The sequence below is a fragment of the Bos mutus genome, chromosome 13 (genome assembly GCF_027580195.1).
Source record: "Bos mutus isolate GX-2022 chromosome 13, NWIPB_WYAK_1.1, whole genome shotgun sequence".
Classification (NCBI taxonomy): Eukaryota; Metazoa; Chordata; class Mammalia; order Artiodactyla; family Bovidae; genus Bos; species Bos mutus.
Window position 1 is genome coordinate 36,466,853 of NC_091629.1, and position 14,786 is coordinate 36,481,638.

General features: G+C 48.1%; 1 protein-coding gene across 3 annotated transcripts; it reads right to left on the minus strand.

Moving 5' to 3' along the window:
- Nucleotides 1-189: 189 nt before the first annotated feature.
- ITPA (inosine triphosphatase) lies at nt 190-13,878 on the minus strand. Of its 3 annotated transcripts, XM_070381301.1 has the most exons (10): nt 13,732-13,878; nt 8,761-8,818; nt 8,608-8,672; nt 7,913-7,986; nt 6,794-6,825; nt 6,111-6,252; nt 5,737-5,746; nt 4,211-4,218; nt 2,480-2,556; nt 190-1,001 (listed from the first exon to the last, which is right to left on the minus strand). In XM_070381301.1, exons 1-10 carry the CDS (start codon nt 13,795-13,797, stop codon nt 913-915), a joined length of 621 nt encoding a protein of 206 aa, XP_070237402.1. In that variant the 5' UTR covers nt 13,798-13,878; the 3' UTR covers nt 190-912. The 3 variants fall into 3 exon arrangements, with proteins under 3 accessions (XP_070237402.1, XP_005894012.1, XP_070237401.1); XM_005893950.3 differs by lacking the exons at nt 4,211-4,218; nt 5,737-5,746 and having other exon boundaries at nt 6,137-6,252; nt 13,732-13,876; XM_070381300.1 differs by lacking the exons at nt 190-1,001; nt 2,480-2,556; nt 4,211-4,218; nt 5,737-5,746 and adding an exon at nt 4,585-4,919 and having other exon boundaries at nt 6,137-6,252.
- Nucleotides 13,879-14,786: the final 908 nt, after the last annotated feature.

Consider the following 14,786-nt stretch of genomic DNA (forward strand, 5'->3'; position numbering starts at 1 on the left):
GCAGAAAAGCAAGGGAGCCACTCCGGCCCTCTGAAATCCCCTCAGGGAATGGGTTCACCAGGGCACAGTAAGGGTCTGGGGCAGCTGAGTCAGGCCCCTAGCTGGCCCCCCAGGCTGAACTACAACATATCAACCCAATTGGAATCAAGTACTCCATCCCCCATCCCTGACACAAAAATAAACCTGGAGTTATAATCATAAACCAGCATTGTAGCTGCTTTAATGTACACCAGCATAAAGAAAAAGCACTCACCACCCCACACTGCCTGCCCCACAGCCCAGTTGGCAAACACAATAGAGGCCAGCTGAGTGGCGGAGTGGATTTCGCATGGAAAAGTTCAACGTGTGATCTGAGACTTGAAAGACCAAAGGGGAAGACAGAATATTCCAGCTAGCAATGGTACACGAACAGCCTCAGCATAGCTCTGCCCGCATCTGGCCATCCCACCCCTCAGCCCTCTTTCCCGATCCTGAGAGGTTTCCTGCTTCTGCCTAAAGGGACTCAGGAGGCAGACGCCTGCCTGGGGAGGTTTCAAAGCAGCTATACGCAATTTATTATGGAAGCAAGTACCTTCTGGAATTTTTATTTGCTGTATTTAAAAAACATCTAAGGCTGTTTGTGTGGTTCTTCCCCAAACTGTTAACCCTATGAAGGGTTAACTTCACCCGAGGTCCTTTCAGGATTCCAGGCCTGGAGGCCGTAGACCTCTGAATCCACAAGGGCAAGAGGATGGTGTTGTCCTTTGGCCAAAGTCTCTCCAAACAGAGCCAGTTGCTCCCAACAGCTGGTAACACCGCCAGAAAGTGGTAATCCTGAAGGAAATACTTGGACAGGTGCCTGCCTGATAGAAGTGGTTTCAGGCTACCCCTCTCCGGATCCCCAGCTAGGGTGGTCATCACCGACCCCAGGAGTCAGGCTGCTAAAATATTCTTGCAACGCAAGCAGGGCCCGGAAGCGATGGGAAATGGTGTTCTTCTCAGCCTTGGGCATCTCTGCATACCTACAGGGCGACAGTAACAGCTCAGAGAAGAGGGAGCCCAGATACGGGGAGGGTATGTGCACCTCACCGCATCCTGCAGCCCGAAGCTCAAAGAGTCCCTAGTAAAAGGTAGCAGGGCCACCAGCTCCTGGCAGCCAGAGTTAATTTTTTAAAAATCAAAGAGTCTTAAATTCCTCTGTACGTAGAAATCCATATTAACTGTGTGGAAGGATACTAAATTTATTCTAGTGTCCAAGAGTCATTAAAAGGAAGCTGGGAACAGGGGGATGAGCTGCATGTTTGAGCAGCTTTGTCATCTGTTGACAGGAAGCAGTGGGGCCTAACAGAGCAAACACAGCAATGTCCTCCAGTGCACTGTGGGGTGGGCAGACAGGCGGGGGAGTGGGCCTTGAACAGCGAGCAAATAACCTGCTGTCTATGTCAGGATTCCACTGAGCTGAGAATCCCACACTCCAATTGTTACTCTCATATCTATGCCACCCAATACAGTGGCCATCAGTATGTGGCCATTTAAATTCAAACCAATCACAATGGAATAAAATAAATTCTGTTCCTCAGTTGCTCTAACCACATTTCAAATGCTCTACAGCCACATGTGGCTAAGAGCTACTGGATCACACAGTGCAGCTACAGAACATTTGTGTCATTGAAGCGATGTTTCATGTTGTCCTCAGCCCTGTCCCGGCTGTTGTAAGGCCTCAGGCCACACACCTGAAGGCTCCCTCCAGCGTGACAAACCCGATTCCCAATAATGGCCAACATATCCCATGTAAATAAGTGGGGGTTAGCATGAAATACTTGGAGAAGGCAGTGGCACCCCACTCCAGTACTCTTGCCTGGAAAATCCCATGGATGGAGGAGCCTGGAAGGCTGCAGTCCATGGGGTTGCTAGGAGTCGGACACGAATGAGCAACTTCACTTTCACTTTTCACTTTCATGCATTGGAGAAGGAAATGGCAACCCACTCCAGTGTTCTTGCCTGGAGAATCCAGGGACAGGGGGCTGCCGTCTATGGGGTCGCACAGAGTCTGACACGACTGAAGCGACTTAGCAGCAGCAGCAGCATGAGATACGGAGAACACCTGGCACTGTGTGTGTGTCGGGGGCGGGGGGGTGGCGCACGCGTTAATGCGGTGCCCAGCTGTTAACATTTTTCCAAACTAGATGAGGGTCAGATAATCATCCATCCATCACGAAGCTGACAAGCCCAAGTCAGAGAGGGGAAGCTGCACAGCTGCTCTGTGCTGAGATGAACCCGAGAGCCCAGGACTTCCAGCTACACCCAGCTGCCTCCCAGCTGTGGACTGCGTCACTCAGATTCCTTGCATCCACCCCCAGCAGAGCTGCCTTCAACTGGAAAGGCACCGCAGAGCCTGCCCCCACCTGCATCCGCATGCCTGCACCTGGGTGGGGCGCTGACCCGACCCAGACCATGCCATCCAACCCCCACACCCCTGGGAATAACTAGGGCTCCTTACGTCTGCTCGTATCCATCAGGCTGAAAGCAGGGGTCCCAGCCAAAGTCCCGGCAGCCACGGGGCACCACAATCCGGCCCTGCCAAAGAAAAGGGGGCGGAGCTATGTCACTGGACGTGGAGGAGATGCACTATGAGGAGGGCAGTAGCTAGTCTGAGTTTAGTTAATGAATTCAGTTAAACCCTAGTTACTCATATTATTTCAAGGGGTCCATGGTGCCAGCAAATGTTTGCTGAACACACATAAAATGCAGAGCAGGAGAGCTCGCTCTCCACAGACAGGGAGGAACCACATGCTTGATCAGGCCACCGATACCCCAGGGACCAGCCTCCCTCTCTAGAGGTTTGACATACTGTGACCTCACTGAAGAAGAGTCAATTTTGAAAACCTAACAGAAAACATTTTCCCCTAAGTGGAAGTTTGAGGGTCCTAAACTTTGCCGACAAACCCCGTATCTCCTACTATTACTACACTTATCAAAATACAAAGACGGCTCTAACAAATAACAAAATAGCACAATGTTCAACTCAAAAATAGCTCAATAAATACTGGCTGTAATAGGCAAATTCCAAAAGGGAAATTTTACAAAGAGAACCAGTATCATGAGATATCAGGTTACCTTGGGAATTAAAAAAAAAAAAAACATAAAAAATACAAGGGAAGTAGTAGAGGATGCGAATTAGCCACATAAATTCTAAGTCCTTTAGACCAAAGGCAAATTCTGCTTTTGCTAATGGGGAGCTGTGTGACCGAGGCCAGTTACTGAATCACTCTGAACTTCACCCACTCGACAAATGTTTTTTGAACACCTTATCGAGGCAGGTAGTGTTTTTAGCACTGGGATCCAAGAAAGCCTTAGCCTTGCCTTCACAGAATGGATCTCTTCAGCAAAACGAGCACTGCACCAGTACACAAATCAATGATCACCGAATCATTAGAGGGCACAAACTGGGAGCTGGGCTCAAGAATCACAGGTCGGCGAGCTCAGGGAAGGCCTGGGTGAAGATGGGACACTCTGACCACATATAGGGCTGGGGCAGGAACATTCTAGGTGGAGGACAGAGCTGTGCCAAGGTTCTGAGATGGAGAAGGGCCTAGCACACACCCTGCTGAAAGGACTATGTGGTTGGGGGTTAGAGAGCATGGCTGAGAAAAGGACAAGTAGAAACAAGGCTGCCTCATTTAAAGTAAGGGCGGCAAACAACAAAGCACAAAAACAACGAAGCCAAAGCCAGGGAGACTGCAGGGCATGGTGGCGGTGGTGGTCAGGCCCAGCCAGCGGCACAGCAGCTACTCGGTCACAGTGCAGGGAGCTGAGCCTGTGGCTGGTCAGACTTTTGATTTCTGAATGTTTCTGTGAGAATAGCAGACACTATAATCAACTTTTAAAAATGTCACCAGGCAACACAATCTAGTAATCCTATCTGTGGATATATATCCAAAAGAGCTGAAAATGGGATGCTGAAGAGATATTTGCACGCCCATGTTCACAGCAGCATTATGAGCCAAAATGTGGAAGCCATTCAAGTGTTCATCAACAAATACAGGCAAACCTCAGAGATATCGTGGGTTCAGTGCCAGACCACTGTTAATAAAGCAATTGTCACAATTAACCAAGTGGCATGAATGTTTTGGTTTCCTACTGCATATAAAAGTATGCAATAGCATTATGTCTTAAAAACAATGCTTGTTGTTGTTGTTCAGGCACTAAGCCATGTCTGACTCTTTGCGACCCTGTGGACTGCAGCACACCAGTCTCCTCTGCCCTCCACTATTCTCCCAGAATTTGCTCAAATTCATGTCCATTGAGCCTGAGATGTTATCTAACTTTCTCATCCCAGTAGCACATTGGATACTTTCTGACCTGAGGGGGGCTCATCTTCTGGTGTAGTATCTTTTTGCCTTTTCATACTGTTCATGGGGTTCTCACAGCAAGAATACTGAAGTGGATTGCCATTTCCTCCTCCAGTGGACCACGATTTGTCAGAACTCTTCACTATGACCTGTCTGTCTTGGGTGGCCCCAGACTCATAGATTCATTAAGTTACACAAGCCCCTTCACCACAAGGCTGTGATCCATGAAGGGAAAACAAAAAACATAAATATCTTAATTTAAAAACACTTTATTGCTAAAAAATGCTAGCCATCATCTGATAGTGCAGGGTTGCCACAAACTTTCAATTTGTAAATACAGTGTCTTCAAAGCTCAATAAAACAAGATATGCCTGTAAATAGATACAAGTGGTACATACATACAATGGAATGTTATTCAGCCTTAAAAAAGGAGATCCTGTCACATGCTACAACATGGATGAAATGAAGACTTTATGCTAAGTGAAATAAGACAGCCACACAAACACAGACACTGCAGGACCCCACTTATATGATGTGCCTGAGGCGGCCGAACTCAGAAACAGAAGGTGGAATGGCGCTTACCAGGTGCTGGGGACAAGAGAGGAAGTGAAGTTCAGTGAAATGAAGTTAAAGTCACTCAGTCATGTCCAACTCTTTGCGACCACATGGACTGTAGTCTGCCAGGCTCCTCTGTCCATGGGATTCTCCAAGCAAGACACTGGAGTGGGTTGCCGTTCCCTTCTCCAAGGGATCTTCCCAACCCAGGGACTGAAGCCAGGTCTCCTGCATTGCAGGCAGATTCTTTACCGTCTGAGCCACCAGGGAAGCCCAGAAGAGAGGAAGGTGGACTGTTATTCAATGGGCAAAGTTTCAATTTTGCAAGATGAGAAATTCCTAGAGATCTGTTGCACAATAGTGTACACTACTATACACTTAAAAATGGTGAAGACGGTAATTTCTGAAACCTGTTTTTTACCATAAGAACTGAACATCTCATCAGAGAGGCTTCCCTGATGGCTTAGTGGTAAAGCCAATGCAGGAGATGCGGGTTTGAACCCTGGGTCGGGAAGATTCCCTGGAAGAGGAAATGGCAACACACTCCAGTATTCTTGTCTAGGAAACCCATGGACAGAGCCTGACGGGCTACAGTCTATGGGGTCGCAAAAGCATCAGACACAACTTAGATGGAGCCACTGGTGTAGGGCTATATGGGCTACAGTGAGACTGGATTTTATCCTGAGCAGAGAGGACAAAGCAGAGAAGTGATGTGTCTAAAGGTAAACCCTGCCATAGGGAGGGAATGAATAGGCTGAGGCGGGGGCGGGGCGGGAAGCCCAGCACAGAGGGTGGTTTGGACTGAGAGAAGCAGCTGAACCTATGGTCTGATTGGTAAGCCTGGAGACACTGAAGGGCACCTCTGAAAGGAATGAGGTGGGGGGAGAGGAAGATTCTATATGAAGATAAAAACTTGGAAAGGCTGTGAGACGTTCAAGGGAAGCTGTCGCACAGCAGTGTGATAAGGAGATTCAAGCTTGGAGAAGTTTGAACTGCAGATGTAGCCCTAGGAGTTGTTATCTTTAGTTCCCACATCTTCTCAGGAGAGCATACAGTGCACAGCTCTGGGTATACCAGGCTCCAAAAGCTGTGAGCCATGTATGTTTCCAAATATCAGACTCAGGGAGGCAATAAGTTTCAGGACTGACAGCTGTGGTACCTAGGAGTGTGACCATCCCACCAGATAGCATCACTGGGGGTGGTCAGAGCGCCCTCTGGTGGCACGCAGGGGAACGAGCATGGGTACATACCATTGTCCGGCCCCTGAAGAGGCGTACGGGCTCATTCGGGTCCCCAGTGCTGAATGCGAACGTGCAGAGTGCATAGGCAGACTTGTCTTGGAACCCCTCCAGGAGCTGGTGGAGACCTGAGGGAAGGTGCAGTGAGGGCTCAGCACACTCTGCTGCCAAGCCCCAGGCCCAACTCCCCACCCAAGGGGCCCAGCTAGGGGAGGGGAGTTATACACTTTACCAAATAGGCCCTGTGCTGATAACCCAGGAAGCTGGGTGATGGGGATGTAGAATAAGGGTTCTACCACTGTGGATTCCAGGGTAGGGGGCTGGGACCAGAAGGAGAAGCAAGGTGGACCCCTTTCCATCTCCTGCTGACGACGACAGCAAGTGGTGGGACCAATCCTCTCAGGGCCAGAATCTCCCTTTGCCGCTCAATCTCAAAGCTTTCACCACAACCGCCACCCCCATCTACTCCTCCACATCTCAGTGCTCCCTGGAGCTAGGTTTACAGGGAAAGTGTGAGCGTTGATTATAGATGGGGAAACTGAAGTGAACAGAGGCCTTGAAGGGGACAGAACCTGAGACTCCTGATTACTAGCTGGAGCTCCTCCCCCAGAACCCACAGACTTCTTAATTTCAAACACATCAAAACAAAGAGACAAAAAGGGATAATACCTTCAGGCTTTAACTTCTCCAGAAACCACTTTCTGCAAGAGAAATAAAGGTGAGACAGACACCACAAATGGATGGATGTTCCTACCACCTTCTTTCCAGGCTGCATCCCCCAGGGATTAAAGCTCTGAGAAAGTCAAGGAGAAAAGATAAAAAATGTCTCAACTCAAAATGAAGGGAAATAATCCAACAGGAAAAAGGAGATGGAGACAAACAGGCAAGGCACAGAAGAATCGATAAACCAATGAAGGCCTCAACTTCACTGCTAATTAGGGAAATACAAATTAAAATTGCACGTGATAACATTTCCTACTCACCCACTAAAATACTAAAAAGTCATGAAACAGTGCTGGTAAGAATACGGAACATGTGTAGGGGTGCTACTGCATTGGCAGACAAATTAGCAGTCCCAAAGTTGAAGATACAGTTAACCCTTGAACTGCCGAAGTTCACTCATAATGTGGATACTGTTCAACAGTCAACACTACAGTAATACATGGCTGAATCCACGGATATGGAAGGCAAACTCTAAGTTATACGTAGGTTAACCCCAAGTTGTTCACAGATCAACTGTATACATAACCAAGACCCAACAAACCGGGGTATTTGTATCCTGTGCGTGTGTGCCCTCGCTGAGTCATGTCTGACTCTTTGGGACCTCATGGACTGTCACCCACCAGTCTCCTCTATCCATGGAATTTTCCAGGCAAGAATCCTGGAGTGGGTAGCCATTTCCTTCTCCAGGGGATCTTCCTGACTCAGGGATCAAACCCACATCTCTTGAGTCTCCTGCATTGGCAGGGAGGTTCTTTACCACTAGCACCACCTGGGAAGCCTGAGGGGGTCCAGGACACTGGAGAGATTTAAGGAAATCCATTTGCAGATCTCAACTTCCTTATTTCCTCTTTCCTGAAACTGACCTGCCCAAGAATTACCTCTCCAATGGGTGAGTTGCCCTTGCCCATCTCAACTTACATACATTCTCACACTTAACAAAAGAAAGGCATGCCTCTCCCCTATCTCTAATCCTTCCTCAACAATCTGACATACTGGTGTTGACACCAAGACAGTGAATGACCTGCAGTATCAAGTAACCAATCAAAGGGGTGGGATATCACTCACATGTAGGGGCCAGGGAGGCCTCCAAGGGCGTTGAAGCACAGACAGGTGTCCTCCACCAGTACAGGGCCCTGCACCTGCAGCACAAGGACATACAGCCCTGAGACCCGGGCCCACCAGCAGGCCCCACCTCCCCTCTGAGTTCTCAGGGCACCCAGGCCAGGGCCGCGCCCACAGCTAGCTGGGGTGTGCTACAGCAGCAGCAGACCTGGGCAACAGCCCTGGGCTAATCTCCTATCTCCTTCTTATCTGTTTTAGAGACAGTGACAACAAAGCCTCAGCAGGTTGTAAAGCTTGTACAATGACAGGAGAGCTGGGATTATACTTAAGAAGCCTGACTCTTTACAAAGTGCTCCTTCTGAGTTCCAGAGAGATGTGAGCGCAGGGTGGATGTGTATGGGGAGAATGCAGGGGATGGAATGAATGCACCAGAGAAATGGGAAGAGAAAAGTGTGTGTGTGTGTGTGTGTGTGTGCGTGTGTGTGTGTGGTCATCTTAGGGGGATACTATACAGTTAAGGTTGAGAAAGGAAGGCAACACATAACTACTAACTGACTCCAGCCTGATTAGACATGGAAAGGTCTTTCAAGTCTTAATAGACTGTGCCCACCATATTCTCTACCCATCCCCAGGAGGCACAGACCCCAGGAGCCACCAGAATAAGAGGAGCAAGGACAAGACGCGAACGGAGCAAGCACCTGGCGAGCTGCCTCCTGACACTTCCGAATGGAAATCTCATCAGGCTCTCCTTGGTACTCTGGCACTTGTGAGGGAAACAGACACATAATCAGGTCATGGGGAGTTAGAGAAATTGAATCATCTTTTAAAAATAAAACTAAACAGAGACATACGGTCAATTTTCTGCGCCACCAAAGTACACGGAAATTTATCTCCTAGAATCTGAATGACCTGTTCCAAAATGAAAGAACATTTATCAGCATTTAATGATTCCCCATTACTGCACAAGCTGTCACCCACCATTCTCATCAGGTAACTCTCCTGTCAGTTCTCTAAAGTTCAAAGTCAGGTCCACGAGGCTCAACTGTAGCCCTCAGGGTTCCACCCCAGCAGGTCAGCTCCCTCATCTTCTCATTTTCTGATCCCTCCCTCCTACTTCAGGTCTCTGTTCATGCTAACCACCATCTAGAACACCCTCTTCCCTTCTCAATGGTCCCAGAACCTACTGTTTAGGCCAGGAATTTTCTATCAGGGGTTACCCGGAATTCAGGAGGATCTACCCAGAACTTGGATAGGAAAAAAAATACCTATTTTCATTAACCCTGAGCTGAAATTTAGCATCTCTTTCAATTGTGAGTATAGAAAACAAACAGCATCAGCAGTTCCTGTGACATTTAAATCTATTAAAATCAAAGATGTTGTCATATCCCTTTACAGTTCTACCAGATAATCTCAAAATACCATTTACAGCCTTCACTATTTTTAAATTATGATAATAACACAAAACAATAGACTGAATTCTTTAATGCATGAACAAAAAATATGTAACTAGATCACAGATACTTATATTTTGAGAATTGTAAATCAATAGAAATGATTTCCTTTGTGGTGGTGATATTGTCACTAAGTCACGTCTGTCTATTTGCAACACCATGGACTGCAGCACGCCAGACTCCTCTGTCCGTGGGATTTCCCAGAAAATCCCCTTTTCTCTAGGGGATCTTTCCAACCCAGGGATTGAACCCACATCTACTGGATTGCAGGTGGATTCTTTACCGCTGAGCCACCAGGGATTCCCCCGATTTCCTTGGTAATCCCATGTATCTGTTCGTTTCCAAGGCAAACCATTCAATATCACGGTAATCCAAGTCTATGCCCCAACCAGTAACACTGAAGAAGCTGAACGGTTCTATGAAGACCTACAAGACCTTTTAGAACTAACACCCAAAAAAGATGTCCTTTTCATTATAGGGGACTGGAATGCAAAAGTAGGAAGTCAAGAAACACCTGGAGTAACAGGCAAATTTGGCCTTGGAATACGGAATGAAGCAGGGCAAAGACTAATAAGAGTTTTGCCAAGAAAATGCACTGGTCATAGCAAACACCCTCTTCCAACAACACAAGAGAAGATTCTACACATGGACATCACCAGATGGTCAACACCAAAATCAGACTGATTATATCCTTTGCAGCCAAAAATGGAGAAGCTCTATACAGTCAGCAAAAACAAGACTGGGAGTGGAGTGTGGCTCAGATCATGAACTCCTTATTGCCAAATTCAGACTTAAATTGAAGAAAGTGGGGAAAACCACTAGACCATTCAGGTATGACCTAAATCAAATCCCTTATGATTATACAGTGGAAGTGAGAAATAGATTTAAGGGACTAGATCTGATAGACAGAGTGCCTGATGAACTATGGAATGAGGTTCGTGACATTGTACAGGAGACAGGGATCAAGACCATCCCCAAGAAAAAGAAATGCAAAAAAGCAAAATGGCTGTCTGAGGAGGCCTTACAGATAGCTATAAAAAGAAGGAAAGCAAAAAGCAAAGGAGAAAAGGAACGATATACCCATTTGAATGCAGAGTTCCAAAGAATAGCAAGGAGAGATATGAAAGCCTTCCTCAGCAATCAATGCAAAGAAATAGAGAAAAACAATAGAATGGGAAAGACTAGAGATCTTTTCAAGAAAATTAGAGATACCAAGGGAACATTTCATGCAAAGATGGGCTCAATAAAGGACAAAAATGGTATGGAGCTAACAGAAGCAGAAGATATTAAGAAGAGGTGGCAAGAATACACAGAAGAACTGTACAAAAAAGATCTTCACGACCAAGATAATCATGAAGGTGTGATCACTCACACTTGCCTAGAGCTGGATATCCTGGAATGTGAAATTAGGTGGGCTTTAGAAAGCATCACTACGAACAAAGCTAGAGGAGGTGATGGAATTCCAATTGCACTATTTCAAACCCTAAAAGATGATGCTGTGAAAGTGCTGCACTCAATATGCCAGCAAATTTGGAAAACTCAGCAGTGGCCACAGGACTGGAAAAGGTCAGTTTTCATTCCAATCCCAAAGAAAGGCAATGCCAAAGAATGCTCAAACTACTGCACAATTGCACTCATCTCACACACTAGTAAAGTAATGCTCAAAATTCTCCAAGCCAGGCTTCAGCAATACATGAACCATGAACTTCCAGATGTTCAAGCTGGTTTTAGAAAAGGGAGTGGAACCAGAGATCAAATTGCCAACATCCGCTGGATCATCAAAAAAGCAAGAGAGTTCCGGAAAAACATCTATTTCTGCTTTATTGACTATGCCAAAGCCTTTGACTGTGTGGATCACAATAAACTGTGGAAAATTCTGAAAGAGACGGGAATACCAGACCACCTGACCTGGCTCTTGAGAAACCTATATGCAGGTCAGGAAGCAACAGTTATAACAGGACATGGAACAACAGACTGGTCCCAAATACGAAAAGGAGTACATCAAGGCTGTATATTGTCACCCTGCTTATTTAACTTATATGCAGAGTATGTCATGAGAAACGCTGGGCTGGAGGAAGCAGAAGCTGGAATCAAGATTGCCGGGAGAAATATCAATAACCTCAAATATGCAGATGACACCACCATATGGCAGAAAGTGAAGAGGAACTAAAGAGGCTCTTGATGAAGGTGAAAGAGAAGAGTGAAAAAGCTGGCTTAAAACAACATTCAGAAAACTAAGATCATGGCATCCGGTCCCATCACTTTATGGCAAATGGATGAGGAAACAGTGGAAACAGTGGCTGACTTTATTTTTCTGGGCTCCAAAATCACTGCAGATGGTGATTGCAGCCATGAAATTAAAAGACACTTACTCCTTAGAAGGAAAGTTATGACCAACCTAGACAGCATATTAAAAAGCAGAGACATTTCTTTGCCAACAAAGTTCCATCTAGTCAAGGCTATGGTTTTTCCAGTAGTCATGTGTGGATGTGAGAGTTGGACTATAAAGAAACCTGAGTGCTGAAGAATTGATGCTTTTGAACTGTCATGTTGGAGAAGACTCTTGAGAGTCCCTTGGACTGCAAGGAGATCTAACCAGTCCATCCTAAAGGAGATCAGTCCTGGGTGTTCATTGGAGGGACTTATGTTAAAGCTGAAAATTCAAATACTTTGGGCACCTGATGCAGAGAGCTGACTCATTTGAAAAGACCCTGATTCTGGGAGGGATTGGAGGCAGGAGAAGGGGACGACAGAGGATAAGATGGTTGAATGGCATCATCGACTCGATGGACAAGGGTTTGGGTGGACTCTGGGAGTTGGTGATGGACAGGGAGGCCTGGCATATAGCAGTTCATGGGGTCACAGAGTCGGACATGACTGAGCGACTGAACTGAACTGAAAAATATTTTCCTGAGAAAGGTTCCATAGGCATCATCATTCTGCCAATGGAATAACAAGTTAAAACTCTCTTACTTTAGGCCAACTTCAAGTACATCTTCTCCAGTGAGCCTCCTCTGGCCACTCCAGCCTGTTCTTTTTTTTTTTTTTGGCCATGCCATGTGGCTTGTGGGATCTCAGCCACCCCACTGGGGATCTAACCAGAACCCCAGCAGTGAAAGCTTGAATCCTAGCCACTGGACCCTCAGGGAATTCCCTCCTGCCTCTTTAAATGTGGGAGGCAGACACATTCTCAACCATAAGTAGAGATGGGCTTGGGAGCTGGCAGCCACCATCTTGCATGGGGCTCTGTTCAGGGTGGCACTGCCTGTCTGACTGGTCTGGCCTCAGGATCCCAAACCTTTTCTCAGCCCAGGGCTCTGACTTCTGAGAAGGCCACTCTGAAATGGCAGAGACGTGCCATCAGTCCTTGTGCTGAAGATAAATGAAGGGTCCCCTAATGACTGCACCCCACTGGTCTGCCTCAGATATCAAGTGGATGTCATCCTGATACAAACCTTTGATCCAAGCAAGGCCAATCAGAGCTGATGTCTGGGAGAAGCCTCACTGCCTCCTCCATCAGGAGGCGAAATGCAGAAAGACCTCAAAATGAAAAGCGATGAGCATCCAGAGAGAACTAGAAGGACAAATAAACCCCTCTCGAGGGACTCCTGAGAAAGACTCCTTAAGTCCTGTGGAACAGCACACTATTGGATTCCCATGACAGTCACCTGGTGGTTTACATAAGCTATCTGTGTCTCTTTACTATTTGCCGCCAAAGAGGTTCCATCGACCCCCAGAATCCTTACAGCTAGCCACAAAGCCCCGGTAGACAAGAACGTTGATCCACTGCCTCCCTCACACCTCTCTTGCATTATCCCCATTTCAAACAAACTTCTTGCATTATCCCCATTTCAAAGATGGCAGAAAGAGGCTGGGAGACTGAGGACCACATTTCTGGACTGTAGTGGGGCGTGGACGGCTCGGCTTGGATGCCTTGCTCCACGCCCTGTCCGGTTCCTGACAACCCCAGGCCAGTAGCGGTGTTTGGATCAACTCCAGAGGGGTGTCGGAGTCCTGGTTTGGGAACCAGCTTAAGAGGTAACCTTTGGGACAAGTGCTAAGGACTTCACCACTTAGCTCCCGAAGCCCCTCAGCTCACAAGTCCTGTGCCCGGATTTGTCAAGGGCCTTATTTTATTGAGCACAACCCCGGGTCGCCCCCACTCCGCAAACGTTCGGGTCCCACTCCGCGCGGCACTACCCCCTTACAGATCCCACCCATCCCTCCCCGTCCGACTCTTCGTTCCGCGTCCGCTGCTCCACCCGCTTGCTTCGCTCCGCCTGGAAGCCTCTTCCGCCTTCTCCCCAGCCAGCCTTGCCACACGCTACCCTTTCACCGCCTCCTAGTCGGCCTCCGCCACCCTTCCGTCACCTCCTCCAGCTTTTTGGCGTTCCCCGTGACAAACACGATCTTCTTCCCGGCCAAGGAGGCCGCCATGGTGATCCCCAGGTACCCCGCAGACCCACCGGAAGTCCTTCTGCTTCGAGTCGCAGGCACTTCCGACTACCGGCGGAAGGCGATAATCCGATTTCCGACCTGTGGTCCCAGGAAGGCATCCTGTGGTTTGTGTTGCGGTGGCCGGGGCTGCGGCGGCGACTGCGGCAAAAGTGGCAGCCTGGGCACCTTTGGGCAGGAACGCCTCTCTGGGCATCCAGAAGCCTTGCTCAGACCCCCAGTAGCAAGACGCCCTTTTCTGGATGAGCAGCCTGGGGCCCCCGACGGCTAGAAGGGAGGAGAAGGGCTTGGCCACCTTATCGGAATTGCTGGGGTCTAACGGACACTGGCGGAGAAGGCAATGGCACCCCACTCCCGGACACGACTGAGCGACTTCACTTTTCACTTTCATGAACTGGAGAAGGAAATGGCAACCCACTCCAGTGTTCTTGCCTGGAGAATCCCAGGGACGGGGGAGCCTGATGGGCTGCCGTCTATGGGGTCGCAGAGAGTCGGACATGACTGAAGCGACTTAGCAGCAGCAGCAGCAACGGACACTGGAGGTTGCGTGCGCCTAGACCAGCCCCTCCCGCCAAAGCCAGAAGAGACTATTCTAACCACCTGCCCCACTCCTGTTTTCACCCATCTCTGGGACAGGGGCACCGAGGAAGCAAAGAAACCCTTCGTGCTTACCTCGAGGCCTGTGATGAACTGCCTAGGCTCTGGACGATTCGCCTTCACTGCCGGGACCTCTAAAGTTGTCTCTGAGAACTGTTTCCTTCAGGACAAGGGCTCCCAAACCTGGGTCTTTATCCTGACCTCATCTTCAGCTCGGCTTCCTTAGCTCCGCCTTGCCTGCCAGCTCTGAACTACCTGACTGCGATTTTAAACTTTGCATAGCCTTAATCTAGCCCCGTCTTTTCACCCATGTCCCAGACTTGGGAATTCAGTATTTAAACTCCTTTATTACAACATCCCTCCAGTCCCTTAAA